Below are 18762 nucleotides of genomic sequence, written 5' to 3'. Positions count from 1 at the left end.
TGTCTTTCTCCTCTCCTCTCCACCGCCACTACCCAAGCAGCAGCCCTGTTTTGGGAGAGGAAAGAGGGAAGTAGCCCCATGGTCCTGCAGGAGGCAAACTGCCTCGGGCACCCTGCCTGGGCTGGTGCTACGCCTTGCAGATCAACAGCAGCCAGTCTCCCTTACAAGGATGCACCTTCAGTGGGCAAAAAAGTGGCTCTTGCAGCACAGCTCAGTGCCGGGCTCACAGAGGTGGCTGCTCCCTCGGCTTGTCTCCCTCACAGCAACCTCCCAGGCCTCAGCTGCATAAATAGACAATTCTTACAAAAATATTGCATCCTCAGTTTTCATGGGCTGACACCTAAAGATCAGTTAGAAAAGGAACAAGGCATCCTGGAAACTCATCAGCCCTGGTTTCCTGACACCTTGGGGCAGCGTGTTTCCTCCTGTCCCTTTTGGTGATATTTCTTCTGAGCAGCGGGAGAAACCCACTGGTGATGTGAGTCACCCTTTGTGTAGCTGAGGCTTCCTGGAGCGCTGGGATTGCCCCGCAGAGGAGTCCATCTGGCTCCTTCCATCCATCTGGCTCGCCTCCCCTTGAAGCTTTTGTTTCCACGGAGCAGCTAATGGACGGCATTAAGATGCCACCTGCTCAGGCCTATCCAATATGGGATGGGTTTTTAGCTGTCTGATGTGGCCTGCCTACTGCAGGCACCTAACAGGGGTCAGTGGGGCGAGACAGGGGTCGGAGGATTTAAGACATACTGCCGTGTCAGGCGGGAGCAGCGGGAGCCGGGAGCTAGACCCCTGCCTTGTGCAGGCATCCCTGATAGAGACCCTGGCAGAGGCACGCAGCTGAGAGCTGCTCAACCACTTTTTGGGGTGGAATCCAAAGTTATCTGCAAGGGGGAGTCACATGGAAGTGCAGGTGTTCCCGCAGGCAGCAAATCTTCGCGGGTGTCTGGGCAGCCCTGCTACACATTGCTGGGGATGAGCATTCGCAGGCACACTTTTCCCCAACTTCTGCACCCTGTTCACTGCACTGGAAGCAGCAGCAGTGAGGGTGCAGACTGGGCTCCTACTGAATGCTTTTATGTATGCAAGGACTTTCAAAACCAAAACATACCTGGTTGCCTAAGAAGCGAGAGGGATTTGCAGCAGGGTGAAGGATGGGAAATATTCCATCCTTCTTTTTGAAGGCGTGAAGGAGGGTGAAGCAGGGTGAAGGAGGTATTCTTCTTTTTGAAGAAAAAAGCTTCAGCCAATTCTCTCACATCTTGAAATCCATAGGTAATAGGAGAGAAGACAGAGGCTGCTGAGCGCGTCGGTAAGAGCCTGAGGGAGCGAGTGGAAGCCGTGTGCCTGGAGGAGTACCTGAGCTTCCTCAGGAGGTAAGAGGCGTGGTGGTTTCCTCCTGGCACGTCAGCAGTGCTCAAAACCAGAAGCCCTGGTAAAGCGCTGGGTGATTCTGTGTTTGCCTTCGTCCCCTGTCACCCTCCTCCATTGCACGGCCTTTCCCCACCCAGCTGTGGTGCAGGCACGGCTCTTCACGGCTGCCTGTGTTCTCAGCATTTGCTGTTGGACTAAAGTTGAGGAGGCAAAGTGCACCCAGACTCGCCTGGATGGGTTAAGCCATGCAGGATATTTATTCCGGAGAAGTTCAAACCTTAAAAACAACCAGAAAGCGTCGCAGCCGTGTGGCCGGCGCCCAGCCTGGCTGCCGGGAGGCAGCAGGGCGGCATGCCAGGAGCAGCCGCACAGACCCCTCCTGAGTTCAGCAGGGTTTGTATCAGGCCCTGAATAAGGACTGCAGGAAAACTTTAAGATTATTTTCTGCAAAAGTGAACATACTGGCTCTTCCTACCCTGTCTGTACTTCCTTGGTGCTGTGCCTCTTCCAGGCTCCCCATGAGGACCAGGAGCTCTGGCCTGTGGTACTTGTTTGATTTGTTTTATATATATATATGTGTGTGTGTGTGTATATACATATATGTGTGTGTGTGTGTATGTGTGTGTAAAATTATTTATTTATAGACATATTTTTTAGTATTTTAATTGTTTATGTATTTATTTATTTTATATGATTCTCTGATTTATTTTAAGATCTGTTCCACATTATAAAGATAAGGAAATCCCTATAAAACAGAATTGTCCAGGAGCCATTTGTGAGGCTGAAGCTGCCCATAGACTTCGTGGGTTATTCATGCATGCTGAAGCCTTTAGTCTTTTGCAGCATTATAGACAAATCCTCAGTTGCTTCCAGGAAGCAAATATTCCTGCAGCAGCAGTGATTAAATCAACCTCCTGCCCCCTGATCCATGCAACGTGAGGGATATACCCATCCTGTGACTGTGCTGTCCTTCCCCCCCGGTGGGGCAGGACAGGAACTATCTTTGTCCTAGTCTAGAAGCCCTCTCCCGGAGTGAAACTCTGCACAGTAAAAAGGCATTTTACTCCCATATACTGCCAGGCTACTGCTGTCAGATGCATTACAAAGCACATCAGCTTTAGAATATGTCTCCCTGTTTTAATTTAGCTATGAAAATGAAGTAAGAAGCTTTCTCCAGTTCCATCAGATCAGCAGCAGCCAACAAATCCTCAACAACTTCTTCATTCTCAGGTTAGCAAAGAGACCCTTGTGGTGCATGAAGTGAAATGGGTTTTCTGCAGTCTGATTTTTTTCTCACTCTGCTGTGGGGTTAGCCTTGCCTCCGTCTGGGTCTGGTCATATGGCCCCATGCACACTGCCCAGTTAACTTGAAGCATGGAGGGGACCAGGCTGCAGCCAGTGAGCCCCTTTGGAGCTCCCCCGTCTCATCCAGTAAGCAGAAGGTCTGGCGACAGTGGCTCTGCTGCAGGCAGGGCTCCGAGCTGCCACATTCACCGTGGTAAAGTGGGGACACTTCACTGCCACGGTCAAACCTACTGCATGCCGTGATGGAGTTTCCTTCCCTGCTCTGATTCTCCCCCACTGGGAAATCCTGATAAACGTAGCGCTGAAATGCATGTGCTTGCACGCTTCAGGCTTAAGGGCTTTGCTGTATGAAACTCTATCGAACGTGCCTGGCTTTCCGTGGGGTGGTTAAGAAGGCAGTAAGCAACCAAGCACAGAGCAGTGTGTGTGTGCGTTGGGGGGGAGCTGTTTGCTCCTGTGAGCTATCTGCAGTAGTGCTTGCAGCAATGGTGAAAACAAGATTGCTTCTGTTTTTCCTGTGTAAGATTATCTGGGAATCTCTGGAGTAAGCAAAAAGCCCAAATCAAGCATACGCACGGTGCTAACTTGACGTTGGAGCTCTGCTTTGGGCCTGGACAGCTGTTTTGTTTGTGGTACATGCATATTGCTAATGCTGAACCTTAGACTGAGATTTATGATAATCTTTTATGTAATTCTTTACAATTATACTGGGAATGAAGTTGCATACTGAGGTTTTCCAGAGAGTGAAATGTCTGGTTTCAGACCAGTGGATGCGTTAGTTAGGATTTGCAGACTTGCAGACTGTTCTGATGGAATACAACTGCTCATCTTGTGTATATGGGGTGTCGAAAGCACAGAGGAGGCTTCAACCAGCCTCCATTTATCAGGAGATACTTGCATACCCCGATCCTCGTGGCAGGCCACTTCACACTTTCTCATTTATGGAAATACCAGCATTTTCATCCATCTAAACTCACTGGTGCTTGGTAAAAGGGCCATTTATGTACATTATGCCTTTTGTGTCCTTATGGCAGCACCTTAGGGCAGGCTACCTGAAAGATAGGTGCACAAGTATGGGTCACTGAGGCTCTGTGCTAGCCTTGCACCTGAGCATGACTATCTAGGCAGTCATGTTGGTTGCAGTGAGAAGTGTTTTGATCTGAAAGCACAGCCTGATTTGAGCTGATCTCTTTTTTCCATTTCCTTTTCTTTTTTTGTTCAGAGACACCTGGAATAAGCTAACATACATTTGCAGTGCCAGCACCGATCAGGATGTTAAGGTAAAAGGATTTCTAGACCAGATGGAAGACAAGATTGTAGAACATCTTCGGCAGACAATCACTTCTGAAGTCAAGGTATGGAAGACCCATATTAACATTAAATATTTTTATACTGTCAGACAGGTGTCCACTTCATTCTCATGTCCTAATTTGTAAAGGATAAAACCATAGTTTTGTCTTCAGGCTCTAAATATACTTCTACCCTGTCTGAAGCTGCATCTTGACAGCTTCATCCTTTCCAGTTTTTGGAATCCAAACTCCACTATCTGCTGTTGTGCTAAAAATGGGCACCCTGTGCGGCTCCTGGGCGGCCACATACCAAGGGCTGAACACCAGCTGGTACCTGCTCCTCCCTAATGGCTGGGCATCTTCCCAGGGGCAGTGACAACTCACAGAGAGCAAGACTGTGGTGGGTAGTCACGATTCAGACAAGGTAGACTAGGCATTTATCCCTCTCTTGGAATAAATTTCTTTCCCTTCACACTTTCTAATATTAGATGTTTAGCCCAGATGCCTACCTTCACATCCTGGCCCCTGGATGTGAACTGCGGGCTGCTAAAAGCATATGGTGTTGTGCATTCCCTTAGGGAGATCTACGGAGCATCCCTAGAGCATGTTCATTGCACACGGTTACTCAAACATGCTGAAGTCAGCAGAGGAAAAATAACTAAAGAAATGCTGGCAATACCATTCCTTGAATAAAGGCACAGGATGCTTCAGTTTGTGAAGAAGTCTCTTTCCAAAAGCAAAAAGAGCGAATGCACTGTAATTCATGCCTCCGGATGTTCATCCTTTGACTCTGTCTGTCTCTTTCTCTCAGGGAATACTAAAGAATCACTTCAAAAACCATGACAGTAGTTTAAGCTACACCCTAGAATTATTAAGGCAAAGCTTTCTGACATTTAAAGAGAAAAATACAGGCAAGTATAAGGTAAGAAATAAGTAAGAAGGTAAGAATCACAGAATGGTTGAGGGTCACCTCAAGAAGGGTCACCTAGAGCATGTTGCACACGACCTTGTTCAGATGGCTTTCGAATATCTCCGGAAAGGGAGACTCCACAACCTCTCTGGGTAACCTGTTCCAGTGCTCAGTCACCCTCACAGTAAAAACATTTTTCCCTCATGTTCAGATGGAACTTCCTGTGTTTCAGTTTGTGCCTGTTGCCTCTCATCCTGTTGCTGGGCAACACTAGAAACAGCCTGGCTCCATCCTCTCTACACCCTCCCTTCTGATACTTATACATGTTCATAAGATCCCCCCCTGGTCCTCACTTCTCCCAGGCTGAACAGGCCCAGCTCTCTCAGCCTTTTGTCATGTGAGACATGCTCCAGTCCCTTCATCATCTTAGTAGCCCTTTGCTGGACTCTCTCCAGTAGTTCCATGTCTCTCTTGTATTGAAGAGTTCAGAGCTGGAAATTTCAGAAAATTGCTAAAACGAGTCTTTGAATCTCTGGATTACATAGTATTTCAATGTTAATCCAAACTACCATTTTGCCATTGAAAGGGCCTTTAAAGGTCTAATCATCTCTGTCAAATTCCACAGAGTTGGATATCTACTTCACAGGGACAGCTAGGACCTTTGCCGTAATCTCAGCAGAGAAAACCAGAAATGAAGGAATAGGGAAAATGATTGGATCTCCCAAACACAGAGGGGGAATATTGGGCTCTCTGTGATACTGCTCTGCTCCCAATTACCATTATACTGGAAATTCAGCTTCTCATGTGCTTCAATCTGAGGTTGCATCTGTTGCTGCCACCTATGCTATATATGTCCCACTAAGTATTGAACTCCCTTTCTCTTACCCTCACAGGTCTGTAAGCACTTTGCAGTGCTGATTTTAATTAACATTTTGAAATCTGGAAAAAGTAACAGAACACAAAAACTAGGAGCTATTCTGCTGCTGTTCAGAACCTGTCACTGGACATCATGTCACATTAGTGCTGGAACAAGCAGTAACTCAGTGGTGCAGTGCTACGCCAGAACTGTCTGTCTCATGCTTTGTCTGTATTGGATGGGACTGGGGATTTCCTGTACCTTTGGACTGCAGCCTAAAACTAGTCTGATTTCAATTGCTAATGAAAATGTGTTTTCTGTGCAGTGGCCCATCTTCCCTTAGGGAGGCTTGCTCCCTCTCTCCCTCCCCCTCAGGCACTGCATGGTCTCATCACTGAGGTCCCTCAGCAGATTGTGGATGGCTCAGAAATGCCCACGTGGCTCTCTGGGCCCAGCCACAACCATGTGGCTCTAGGATGTATCTAGAGGGTATGTCCCAAGTAGACTGGATATTGCCTTCCCAAAGCTGTCCCAAAACTGTGTGGTTGTTAGTTTGGGGCTAAGACGAGTTTATTTTGCTACTTGGGAGTGTGAATGACCTGTGGTGAAGCTAACCGGTCCTACTGCTTCAGCTGAATATCTCCACATGTATTATCAATATCTGTCATCCACATACAGTTTGGAAGTACTCCATGTGTTAGACCAGGCATTTTAAAGGGACAGAGAAGTGGGACACCCATCTGAATGGGCCCTACTTCCCCTACCTATGTTGGCCAGAGTCCTAAAGCTCTGGCCTAGTCCTTGTTCAATGTCCTCATTACATGGAAGATAATTTGGGCTTCTTTGCTCTGGAACAGGATCTTGTCAAGGCTGTCAAAGTCGTCATTATCACAGAATATGTGCAGGCCCTCCTGACCACTTCCAGGAAACCGTCTTCTAGGCAGAGGAGGAGGATTGTCAGCAAGATAGAAGAAGATTATAGGATACTACAAACCATCTTTGAAGAATGCTTAGTAAGTCTTTGATGTGGTTATGCTGTGTTCTCCATTATTAAGAACAGTACCAAAAGAGGAAAAGGCTCAGAAAACAACAGAAAAGACTTAACAGGTCTTACCACAGTGATATCCAACTTCACAGAAATGAAAATCAGATGTGCTGGAAGACAGTCCTTCCAATCTGCCCGAAGCTGTTATTTATGTTTTTGAAATGTGTGAATGGAGGAGGCAAGATTCACACTCCTGCCACTGAAATAAGAATGAGAGATGCTCTTCAAAGCTGGCATGACAGCTCTAAACTATCAGTTCCCCTAGACAGGCCTACTGTACCTTGCTGTGGCAGTGAGGATGAGGAAGGGCTATCCCAGGAGCTAATGTTGCCCCCCCCCCGCCCCGTGTTTTCTATTATGCCTCTGTTGAACTCTTGGCTGCCTGACCACTTCCAGGTGGCCCCTGCTTTTCCCTGCAAGCCCTTCCTCACCTATGGGCTAGTGGCTGCCACCAACCCAACCCCATGGAGAGCTAGGCGGGGCTGTGAGTCAGAGCCATGTCCATGCATTTCAATGTTTGCCATGAGGGTGGAAGCACATTGGTGCTGTTGTGGTTGGTCATGCTTGCATTGAGGAGTGAGTCTTCATGAGGAGGTAAACACCTCACATGGTTATGGATAAGGATCTGATGCAAAAGGGATAGATTAGGTGTGAAAAGAGAGCCACACCACTGAAGAAAACTTGAGTGAAAATGCTAGGTCTGATTTGCAGAAGCAATTCTGGAAGCTTAGAATAGCCTCGTTACTTAATTCATAATCCCATGTAACTGACAGTTCCACAAATGGTGTCTGTGGATGGCACCGCTCTGTTGCACGGTTTCCTTGGTTATCCAAGGGCAAGGACAGCCACGTGAACAGCCCATCCTGCGGCTGCTCCAGCGTGAGATTCGGCTGCCGTGCAACAGGCTCTGGCATGGCTGCTTTTGCAAATGGAGGCTGTGAGCGCCCGGGCACAGTGCCCTGTAAGCAAGCCGACTTGAGCATCGCAATAGTGATTGCGAAGATTGTCTGGACTGTCAGACAGGCACTCTCATATGACACAGCAGATAGAAAACCTCAGATTTACTGGTTTTAATAATTCCACAGATTTTGAGTCGTTCTCATGACTTCTGCATTTAAGTGCTTGGGATTAGAAATCTATTTTCTCCCGAAAGAGGCCTCCTATAAGTTAGTTGTCAGTAATTCTGACTGTCCAAAGCATAAAATGAGATTAAAAAAAAATCATTTGTAGGCTCCTGCTAAAATCTCTCAGACCTGTTACAACTCACTTGCTAGTTTCATGGTGGAAAGCTGGAAGTTCCCAGTGCTTTTAGGTGAAGTCTAACCTTTCCTAGGGTGTCCAATCACAGACAGCTCGACGCTTTGAGAAATCAGGCCATTAGGAATATCTCTAATATCTAACTTTTAAGCTTACCAGTAATGCTGTGCTTAGGAACACCTTTGGATGAAAAGTGCAAGGAAAATCGATTTTATAATGTAATTAAGGTATGGGAAATCTTATTACCTACTAAAATCTTGCATCCTACTTTGGGGAAAAAAGTCTGCATCTAGTCAGTCCCATTCCCCTTGTGTCCCCACTCGCTTCTCATTCTTACTTCAGCATGAGCACTGAAAACCTTGCGGAGGGAATGCATAAGCAATTTGCAGGGGACAGCCTCAAATGAGGTACATGGTTATGCATGCAAAATATGTACTCTGCCGCAGACTGAATTTATCGTGCAGTTGCACAGGCTGCACCTGCTCCCTGCCCTGCTCTGCCCTCCGTCCAGCTTCTCTTCCTGTCACTCTGTCCTCAAAACATGTTTGGAAACACCTTGCTTCTTTCCTAAAAGCAGTAAAATGTCAAAGACAGCTAAGTACAGCTGACAAAACAACTCTTGTTTGTCCCTTTAGATTGCAGACCATTTATCTTAGGCCTTTCCTGACTATGCAATGCTTAACAAAATCTGGCACCTTCTAATTAATTAACATTTACTTTGTGAGCTTGCCAAGTACAGTATCTGTGTGCTGGGAGCATAGTGCAGCTTGCTCACTGTGCAGAGCTAGACACACTGTGCGTCTGCAGTGCGGAGGAAGAGGGAGAAGGCTGTCTTCAAGTATTACTATTATTTTTAATTTATGTTCAATGCGGAGATGAGCTGCAGCGAGAAGCCAGCCTGCTGTTTCTAACACCCTGTGGAGATCAGGGGAACCTGGGCTTCTCCTGACCTACTTTGACAGCCTGTTCTCCGGGTTTGCTTTGTCACAGGATCTCTATTGACGTGATGGCATCAATAATTCAGACTAGCAATTTAACCGCATTACCGCACCAACAAAAATGCGAGCAAGATCTGAAGCGCTCTCTTGGCAGTTCATCATTGGTCTTCTTTCCCTAGCTTTTTAAAAAATTCTGCGTATTTCTTGTTAGCTTTATGAAGCTTTATCCTGTGATGTGCTTTAGTTTAGAGGGAGCTGATCATATTCTACCAGCCATACTTGTATCCTCACAGGGTCCTGCCCTGCTTCTCGTTGTTTTTCAGCTACAAGATATGTGTCCCTTCGCCCCCTCCCTGAGGTCACTTGTCTGTCCCTGGGCTTGTTCCATGGCTGCAGAAATGCTGCCACGGGCTGGCCTGTAGGGCTTGGCTTCACATAGGTGCAGGGGCTGTTGCTTGCATGGGAAGGAAAACCACTTCCCAAAGAATAAAATGGCCTTTCAGGGGAGGTATACGTAGGGGAAGGCCTGGTTTACAAAAGAAAACACAGGAAGGAATTCTGCACTGCTAAGGGTAGTTACTGAGCTGCACTGGAAGTAGACTGGTTACACTCCATTTCTTTTTGTCTTACCTTGCGAGGAAAATATGGCCCTATACATACTCACCTGCAAAGCTGCTACTCTGCACAGTGAACATCTCATCTTTTAACATTATATTCTATTTCCCTTGCCCTGAATACATCTTTTCTTCTGTCCCCAGGGTCCTGAAGGAGGTTCCCTCCAGGATCCAATAAAAGCAATTCTAGAACTTATTCAAACTTCTGATGCCGAAGGAATGAAAATAGCCCTTCTGCCCATTCTCAGAGATTTTCCTGATCTAAGGTAAGATGTTTTACTCATTTGACTTATGTAGTTTCTTCCTTGATTATTTGCCATCAGAATGCCTTTAGCAATGTTAGTCCCATGATATTTTCTCTTTACACCAGACTGGCCCAAGTTGGGCCAGGCACAGTGCTTACAGTCGAATGTACTGAATGCGTTCTGTTAGCATATACGGATTTACAGGTTCATCGCTTTGCTAGGTATTAACTAGTGGAGCTGACATGTCTCATCCATAACGGTGGAGATGGAAGAGATGTCTGTCGAGAAAGAAGGGATGCTATGGAAAAATGCTCCCTGAATGGACAATTTATAGGCTACACTGGTACATTTTACAGCACAGGCATAGGTGGGCCACACTGGGACCTTCAAGAGCTTCCTTAGTTCGGACATTTCTTAACTTGCAAGTACTTGGCTCTTGGCTTTAATACTTCACCAATCCCTTTAATTTAGGGGATATAGCTATCCAGACATAACTATTTCCACATAATCCTAGGTATATTCAGAAAGATATACACACTTCTATTTCTCACAGAAAGCTGTTAACAGAAATGAAAGTCCACTTTTATTTAGAAAGATGATATTTTAGCTAGCTAGCGTTCTGTCACGGGAGGCGTGAAGGCCAAAAGCATGAATAGCTTCAAATGTGGAGCAGATAATTTGTAGTAGATAATTGTCTCAGCAGCTATTCAACATGACAGTTCTGATATAACCTCCAGCTAAGGAAGTGACTAAACTGCAGACTGCCAGAAGCCCCCCCAAAAGAAAGACAACGAAAGAAAAAAAGACAACAAAAGATCATGTTATGCTTGCCATGGTTCCTATATGCTTTCTCTAAGCATTTAGTATTTTGGAGACACAATATTGAACTAAAAGATGTTTATCTGATACAGCATAGCTGTTCTTATGCTTTATCTATGTATATACATAGGAAATACTCAGAGAAATGTCATTTTGATGCAGATCTCTGAGGAGGTCATCCTGGTTTGAGCGGAAGCATTGTTTTTGTTTTCAATAGATTCCCAAATGCTTTAAGCTATGTTTGGCCTGGATACATTCACCCTCTTTGTTGAATAGACTAATAAGCAATGCTATGTAGAGCAAAAAGCCTGTAACCTTCCAGATAACCAAGAAGTAACTCCACCTGATGGGAGGAAAGATAACAAAAATGCTTTTGAACAATTAAAGGTAGAGTCATCCCCCAAACCAGCATGACCGATGCAGATCTTTTTCTAGCAGAGAGAGTTGAAGATTTCCATCCCGGTTTTGCTGGGATGTTGTGTGCACTGGGGCCCATTAGCTTGGTTATAGCACACATTGTACGCACAGCTCTTGGATATGGCCTCCTCATTGTTAGGTGGCCAAAGGCTGTTGAAAAGCAGTTTGACAGCTTCCAGAGTTTGGTTTGGCTCAGCAAAACTGCATCCTAAAAAGCGAGGTTTTTCTTTGACTCTATCATCTGATCCTTTTGGAAAGGCAAGAACATCTGAACATCATACTGGACCTCAAAGACTCACTCAGCCGAAGAGACAGAGCTGCTCTCTTGAAGATATTTCATGATAATTGTGAGGAAATTGGAGATATAGAGGTAAAATCTAGGACATACGGACTGTGTGACTGCTTCTGTTAGCAAAGGTAGGTGTGTGAGTGCGTGTGCCTGTGTGAAACACATGTATGTGCACAGGCATTTGTGGTGGGAGGGAGCTGGGGTGACATGACTGCAGCATCACTGCTCTGAGTCCCTCGTAGCAATATACGCTGGTTATACTTTGCTCTCTCCACCTGCAAATTCCCATGTCATGAAGCACCACATTGCAGAAAGTGCAGACGCTGCACGGTGAGATATGCCAGGCAGGGAACAGCAGGGACGCGGGACAGACCAGGCTCGTCCTCCCTGTCCTTCTCCGCTGTTTGGGGGTTGCTGCAGCAAGGCCTCTCTGTGCAGCCCTCTCTCCCGGCACACTGGCCTCTTGCACTGCGTTCATGTGCCGGGTCTCCCTGACGAGTGTGAGTGCTTCTCGCCAGGGCACGCCAAGGAGGCGTCTCCTTGGTGGTTGTCCTGCTCGTGTCTGTGGTGCAGGGGTATGTCTACCAGGCGCCTGTTTTTTTGTTTGTTTGTTTGTTTTGTTTTTTGTTTGAGCTGCAGCCCTGCTGATGATCTGCATCACGATTTTAAAATACCTCTTGGTGGAGAGTCCATAGCTGTTTACTTCACTTGAAATAATCTACAGCTTCTTATTAGTCTGAATTTCTCAGCTCCAGCTCGTAGCCAGGGAATTTTGTTTTATCTTTGCCAGGCCAGAGCCATCTACTATCAAAATATCTCTGTTAATGTTTACAGACTGACATCTGTCACCTCTTAATTTCTGTCAGATAAACTGAATAGACTGAGCATCTTAGGTTAAAAATCGTTGTCCCTTTCCTCCTCCTCCTCCTCCACTCTCCACTGTCACCATTTATTTTTAGTTTCCGTGTTCGCAGATCAGGGATGAGGTGCGCAGAGATGTGACCTGGGGCCTCTAGGCGTAAGCAGGCAGCAGGATACCCTGTTAGCAGGGAGAGAAAGCGGTTAGAGAAACAATTAATAAGCAAGCAAACTTTCCCTGCTTAATGGGAACAGATTCTGAGGTAATGGACTGGCTTGGCTACCAGCCACCTACTTTTATACCCTCCTTTAAAGAAATTACCTAAGCACCACCTTTACTTTAGCAAAGACATTCAGGAAAATGTTTTTAGAAGAGTGGAAGTCACTTAGCCTCCTAGTTGCTGAAATCCCCTGGGCAAAGAGGCTTCCCAGATCCCACAGGTCCTGGCTGGGTCTCCACTGCAGTGACAGCACCTCGGCAGCTCAGACTGGTAGTTTCAACCAAGCTCTCAAGTAGCAGTAACAGTGAAATCAGTTATGGCATCTGCTCGCAGGAAGGTCACCTTCCTCTTCCCATCCCACCCCCTCAGTTTTGTGTGATGGTTTGGGGTGTGACCTGCCGGTACACCAGTCCTTATCCATAGGGAATCTAGTCCCTTCTGTGTGCAGAGGTGGGAGATCTTTGGAAAAGTGTTATCCTTGGTTGCTTTAAGTGTCAGCATGAACTGACCTCCCAGATGAGGAGCGAGCGGGTTTGGATAGTGTGGGCAGAGCAGATGGTGTGAGCCTGTGGACTGCATAACCCAGGGTTGCCCACGAACTGGGCGTTGACAACGGAAATGTTGACACACATTCATTCAAGAGGCTGTGTGTATGGGGGATATTTCTGCTGTTTGACTCTTTTGCATGTCTGCTGCTGCTGCTGAGTGCTCTTTACTTATGCATATTTTTTCTTCTTTCACTCCGATCTGCTGTGAAAAACATTAGATCTCTCTGCCCTGTAGCAGCACCTGCAATCACAGCTCCTTGGGAGTTTCTGGGATGCTGTGGTCGGAGGCACGAAGAAGCAGGCCAGCTGCAGAAGACAATTCCTGCACTTCTTCAAGAAAACCATGAGGCCTAAATCCCAATCTTCTGTGCAAAGATGTGCTGGATGGTGCATAAGAAGGTCAAAGCAGAGTGATACTCCTGCAACATTTCCTAGAGACTGCAGCTTGGCTGCGTGCAGTTGCTCATTCTCAGGATGTGGCATGGTGCTATGTGGAGGGGGAACCTCCCAAATTTCCTACATGCCACCTCAGATGTAACCAGGGACTGCTGTCCCATCCTAGTGGGTGACACGGCACCTCTGTGTCCACAGCTGACCTGGATCCAGCCCCGCAACCTCAGTCCTGGCACCTGCACGGGAGCGGTGCAGAGAGGGGCTGCCCCGGCAGGCCGTGGGAGGATGCAGCCGCCGTGGCTCGTGGCAGCCTGTGGCTGCTGGTCTTGCACAAGTTTTACAGCAGGCTCTGAGGCTGAGCTTTGCATTCATTTTACACCTCACTTAATGGAAATTTCTCTTTCTGTGGGAAGCAGCTGCTTTGCAGAGGGACTTCTTACTGCGGAGACTCTCGTGGGAAGCAAGCGGGCAGTGAAGGTCGCTGTTCGTCCCAACCTCGCACAAGGCCTATGCTGCTTTCAGATGTAAATAGGCAGCTACGCATCTACTGCCTGGTCACAGCCTCCAAGCTGCATTTGGATCAAAGCCCTCATTTGCTATTGTATCGATATAGGTCGTTTGCAGTTGTGTTGATATAGGTTGTTGGCCGCTCTGGCCACGTCAGCCAGCTAACAGTATGGAAAAGCGGTGCTGTCTCCCACACTCGGTCTTCCTGAGCAGCCGTTCCTGCTCGGATGTGCTCCCTCATCTCCTGGCACTTGAACAGACTCTCCTTTAACTAGAAAAGGGGCAGATCTGGGAATAACCATAAGGGCTCCTGGCCGTGGGCACGGCCAGCCCTGAGACCCCAGGAAGCCCTGGGCAGGCACCGTGGCGCCGCTCGGCGCAGCAAGCCCCTCTGGCCTGGGAGCTGCGTGGGGGCAAGAAGGGGCTGATGGCCGCTGCTGTTTGTGCTCCTGGCGCAGCGCCCGAGTCACGCCGAGCTGGTGGTTTAATCATCGCGAGGCTTCGGCGCTGTCAAAATCCATCGCTTGGACCGGAAAAGGGGAGGAATAGGGTTCCCACGAACGCCTGCAGCCTGCCCGGCCCTACTGGTTGCAAATCCACTTCAAAAGCCCAAACTTCACATCCTTTGCATTTTATAATTGCCCCTTGCTGCCCCAGGTATAGCCTTCCATGGATTTGCAGAGATGCGGTGACCCGGCGGCGCTAAGCGGGGTGGGAACCCAGCAGACTGTGCTATTCCTCCTCCTGCGCTGCCTAATGGACGTTTTCTCAGGAAGTGATCACAGGCCTTGCTTTTCCACAGCAGGATTAGAGGTGGCCTCTGCTTGTTGGATTTTCTATCAGCGGTGCTTCTGGAGGAAATAAATAAAAAGCCCTCAGATGTTTTGATCATGGTTGTTCTCAAAATAATTCCTCAGCACTTGGAGGGTTCCTTCCAAAAGCGCTTTGGTTGCTACGTGCCTCTCTCCCGTTGGACGTTCATGCTTGGGGAAGCGCATACGCTGCTGGTGAGCTGAGGAAGCTGGCGGGGCTGCACAGTTTTGCGCTAGTGACCTGGCTCAGAGCGAGTCTGTGCTGCAGCTCCCGGCTCCACTGCTGCTGGCTGGGCAGTGCCTGCTGCTCCATGTGCTCTGGGCAAAAGAAGACTGCTTTTGGTGGGGTCTCTAAACCACAGATTCCTCTGCCCTGCGTAGAGCATCATGCCACAGGAAGGGTAGATAAAGACTTCGCTTCAGGAAGGAAACCTCAGATTGGGAACCTTCTCCGTGGCCTTTAGCATCAGTGGCCTGTGGATGGTTTTCTGGAGCAGGAGGATGCCGGGGTGTTCACCAGGATGCGGGAATGGAGACGGGGGCAGAGCGGCTGTGTCACTGGGGGCAGATGGCGGGTGGCCTGCAAGTCACCTGGCGGAGCAGGCGGGGTGTGGGGAGGCCCCAAGATGTGGGGGATCCGAGTTCGCTCCTGGGCAAGGAGGGCTGAGCAGAGGGAGGACGGCAGGCACCGGCGGGGCAGCTCCCAGTGCGTCCCACAGCTCCCAGTGCATCCCCCAGCCGGGCCAGGGGAGAAGCCGAGACCCGGGAAGGATGCGCGGCTGGTGCCATCTAGCGGAACCGGGACGGCTGGGAAGGGCTCTGGCTCCGCTGTATTTCCTCTTTGGGCTGGCACCGGCCGCCGGTGCCCCGCGGAGCCCCCGCAGCGCTGGCCGGAGCCCGCGGGCCGGAGCCCGGCAGGGCGGCCGCGGGGCTGCCCGGCGGCCGGAGCCCGCAGGGGCGCCGCTCGCCTTCAGCGCGGTCGCTCCGGTGAGAGCAAGTTTACTCGGCAGCAGAAATAAAACAGGTATGTGTTAGCTGACCTTTCCTCCCTCCTTCCCAGGGCCCTGGGCCTGTTTCCTCTGTCCTACCCGCCAGCTCCACACCTGCCAGCTCTCCTTTTCTCTCAAGTGGTCTGATTGCTGGAGATAAAGCAAATAAACTGGGAACAGTGCTATTCAAGCTGTATTTGGCTTTTGTTTTGTGGGAACCAAATCAAAGACCATGAGCCCAGAAGCCTGTCTGCTTTCTGCAGCTGGCTGAAACCCAGAGCTGCCTCTCCCCGTGCTGGCCCGCGTGGAAAGCTTTGCACTGAGCGTTTGCTGACCTCTATCTTATTTCCACATGAAAGTTTGTCAGGAGCTGTGATTTCCAACCTGTTTCCAGCTGGTGTCTCCAGACGGTTCCCCAGCTGCTTCCCTTGCTCTGGACAGAGCAGTTCCTCTCACTGGGAGATTGGTTTGCTACTCTCCACGACATCGTGGAGGACCTACAGCTGCTAAATCCTCCATGAACGTCTGTCCTGCTCTACCTCAGTGCACACACTCTGCATGGGGATCTTTGCTTACTGCCCAGAAGAGATGCTGCAAAATGGATGGCAGATTGCAAAGAATTAAAATAACATGGCTGGGTTTATAACAGCTGCTAGGAAAAAAATCCACATTTCAAGAATACTGTATTTACAAAGAGGCAGAGTAGCAAAGACCAACTGTAATGGTATGCTATAGCATATACCCTTGCAGGGGTTTATAAAAAGTAAAAAGCAAATCGTCTCTCACAAATGAGTATTGGATCTTTTTCTTTCACTGGTTTGCATCCTCCTAACTGCTCCACACCGGTCTTTCGTGTTTCCAACAAAATGGGCTTGTACTATGCTGACGGATGTCATTTCATTACCCCTTGGGACTGCTCTCAAGAAAGATTTGAATCTCTATTTCTAGATACCGGTTGCATTTCTTATTTGGAGAGGAATAAGTGCTAGGGAGCAGGTGATACCTTGGGAGGCTGCTCTCCATGCGAGGGTGGGTTGCAGAATGCAAAGGGAAGGGCAGCACTCAGGGATTTCTTTCCTCTGTGTCTCCTTCAGGTGACAAATGCCAGTGGCATCAGGCTGCTGGGCTAGCGTGCTGTGGCCGTGTCGAGAAGGGCTGCGAGGAGCCTGCGACGTGGGCTTTCTGTGGGCTGGTGGCTAGCTGTCACCTCGCTGCGCTGCAAAGCAACACCATGGGCATGATCGCTTGCGTTGGCAAGCGGCTAACGGTGTTGTGAACAAGCCTGCGCTAGAGCACAGCAGCCTTGAGACGCTCCCGCTGGAAAGGGGCTTGCGTAGCTGCTGGCTTTCCTCAACGTGGGCTCTTATTTAAAGGCTTGGTGGAGCTGGGGAGAGCACTGCACAGAACTGCATTTTGCAATCCTGCCAGGTGTGTCAGTGGCCTTGAGGGTCACCCATGGGCATGTTTCCTACCAATTATTTGTAGAACAGGAGGTGGCAGCACGCAATGAAGGCAAGCTGCACTAGAGTAACCGCTCGTGCTTCACTGTGCTCACAAGTTTGCTCTTATCATGGTAATTCAAACAGGGTTTCAGTTATATAAGGTCTTCTGGAGGGCAAGCACCCAAAGCCCTGCAGCTCCCCATCTGTGTTTTGCTTTCTCTGACATTGCAGGACTGGCCCTGTGTGAGTGGCAGCACCCATCTGTGTGTGCAGCCCTGTGCTGTGGTCACCCCATGGCACTGTTGTCTAGTCTAGGTGTTCCCCCACCCCACAGCACCCATAAGGATGCAGAACTCTTTCCTGGACTGATTCAGCCCGCTGCTCTCTTCCCTCACCTGAGTGATACCCAGTGTGCTGATGGACTTGCAGACTTTATTGGAATTGTGAATATTTCATGTGAAGCTCAGCTTGGATGAACTGTCTTCCACAGGCGGTCCAGACACTTGGGATGTAGCCCTGGGTCAGCTGCCAGGACACGTGGGTGATCCTCTCTTTGAGCAGCAGCACACAAGGAGTTGCAGAGAGAGATCTCTTACCCGCAGATAAGCAGAGTGCATCTGCAAAGATAAGATTGTGAGCTGTGCGTACTGCCCCTTTCCTTGCATGTGCTGAAAATGCATCTTCAGCAGGGCCGAGCTATTAGTATGACCTTGTTTTTCTCCCTAATCCCATACCCTGATTCCTCTGGCAGAGGGTGCTGTCTTTCTTCAGGGCCTGCTCACCACTGTCTGCTCTCCAGGGTATACTCCCAACATATCCCCATGGGCAGAAACCTTGTCCCCCGAAAGAGCAGGCTGCTGCTGCAGCCTGGAAAGTGAAGGAGCATTTGGTTTTGATGTGAGATTGGAACCAGCCACTAGATGGGGATAGAAACTGGCAAAACATCTGGAGCTGTGCACAGCCAGGGCTTGGCCTGCCCACTGCTGAGGAATAACCCTTGTTCTTTGCTGCTGCAGTGGAGAGAGAGAGAGAAAAATGGCTTTTATTTACTTGTTTCTCTGAAATAAATATTCTCAGATTTTAAATGCAGTGCTCTCCATGTGAGGTGTTGGCCACTGCTGGACAGCAAAGCCTTGGTTTAAAGTGCAGAGGGAGGAAAGTGCCTTAGATCCAGGCAAATGTCTTCTGGAGAGCTACCTGTAGGTTGGGTGACCTGGCAGAGGCCAACATCAGTGTTGATCCTTGAGCTCTGGCAGGTTGAACTGCCAACCATGCTGGCAGTGTGCAGCCTCAGGTATTCCTCAAGTCCTCCCGGGCACTGCCATGGGGCTGGCCACCAGGAAGGGCACTGTGAGCTATGCAAGGAGCTTTTCTCAGCCCCGGTGAGCTGCCCCTGTGGCTGAGGAGAGGGACTAGATGCTCGCTGAGTTGCCCAGTGCCAGACCACACTGGGCCCCATCCTGATTGACAGCCCTTGTCTGGTGAGGAGCAGGCATCTGCTGGCAAAATGCCCCCCTTCAAAGCAGGCAGCACCAGGGGAGCTTAGCAGGAGCTGTGCGCTTTTCCCTGCCCCAAACAAGAGCAGCCACCGGGATTCACCTCTCTCGTGTTCCAGATTTTCCGCAAACCAATTGTTGTGC

General features: G+C 48.9%; 1 protein-coding gene across 23 annotated transcripts in view; it reads left to right on the top strand.

Annotated features, from left to right (window-relative positions):
* The window catches only part of LOC134141021 (exocyst complex component 3-like protein 2), a 47319-nt gene extending 31449 nt beyond the window's left edge, over window positions 1-15870 (top strand). For 15 of the 23 annotated variants that reach the window (XM_062576880.1, XM_062576871.1, XM_062576864.1 and 12 more), the window contains 8 exons: window positions 1270-1370; window positions 2515-2598; window positions 3896-4028; window positions 4774-4884; window positions 6586-6741; window positions 9727-9848; window positions 11322-11480; window positions 13198-15870. In XM_062576880.1, the coding sequence (XP_062432864.1) occupies window positions 1270-1370; window positions 2515-2598; window positions 3896-4028; window positions 4774-4884; window positions 6586-6741; window positions 9727-9848; window positions 11322-11475 (861 nt within the window). In that variant the 3' untranslated portion in view covers window positions 11476-11480; window positions 13198-15870. Of the gene's footprint in view, window positions 1-1269; window positions 1371-2514; window positions 2599-3895; window positions 4029-4166; window positions 4885-6585; window positions 6742-9726; window positions 9849-11321; window positions 11481-13197 lie in introns of those variants that run through there. The other 8 variants (XM_062576875.1, XM_062576874.1, XM_062576877.1 and 5 more) reach the window with 8 other exon arrangements.
* The last annotated feature ends 2892 nt before the right edge of the window (window positions 15871-18762 follow it).

Source organism: Rhea pennata, chromosome 5 (assembly GCF_028389875.1).
Source record: "Rhea pennata isolate bPtePen1 chromosome 5, bPtePen1.pri, whole genome shotgun sequence".
NCBI lineage: Eukaryota > Metazoa > Chordata > Aves > Rheiformes > Rheidae > Rhea > Rhea pennata.
The sequence above is the reverse complement of the archived record's forward strand: the minus strand, read 5'-3'. Positions and strand labels throughout refer to the sequence as shown.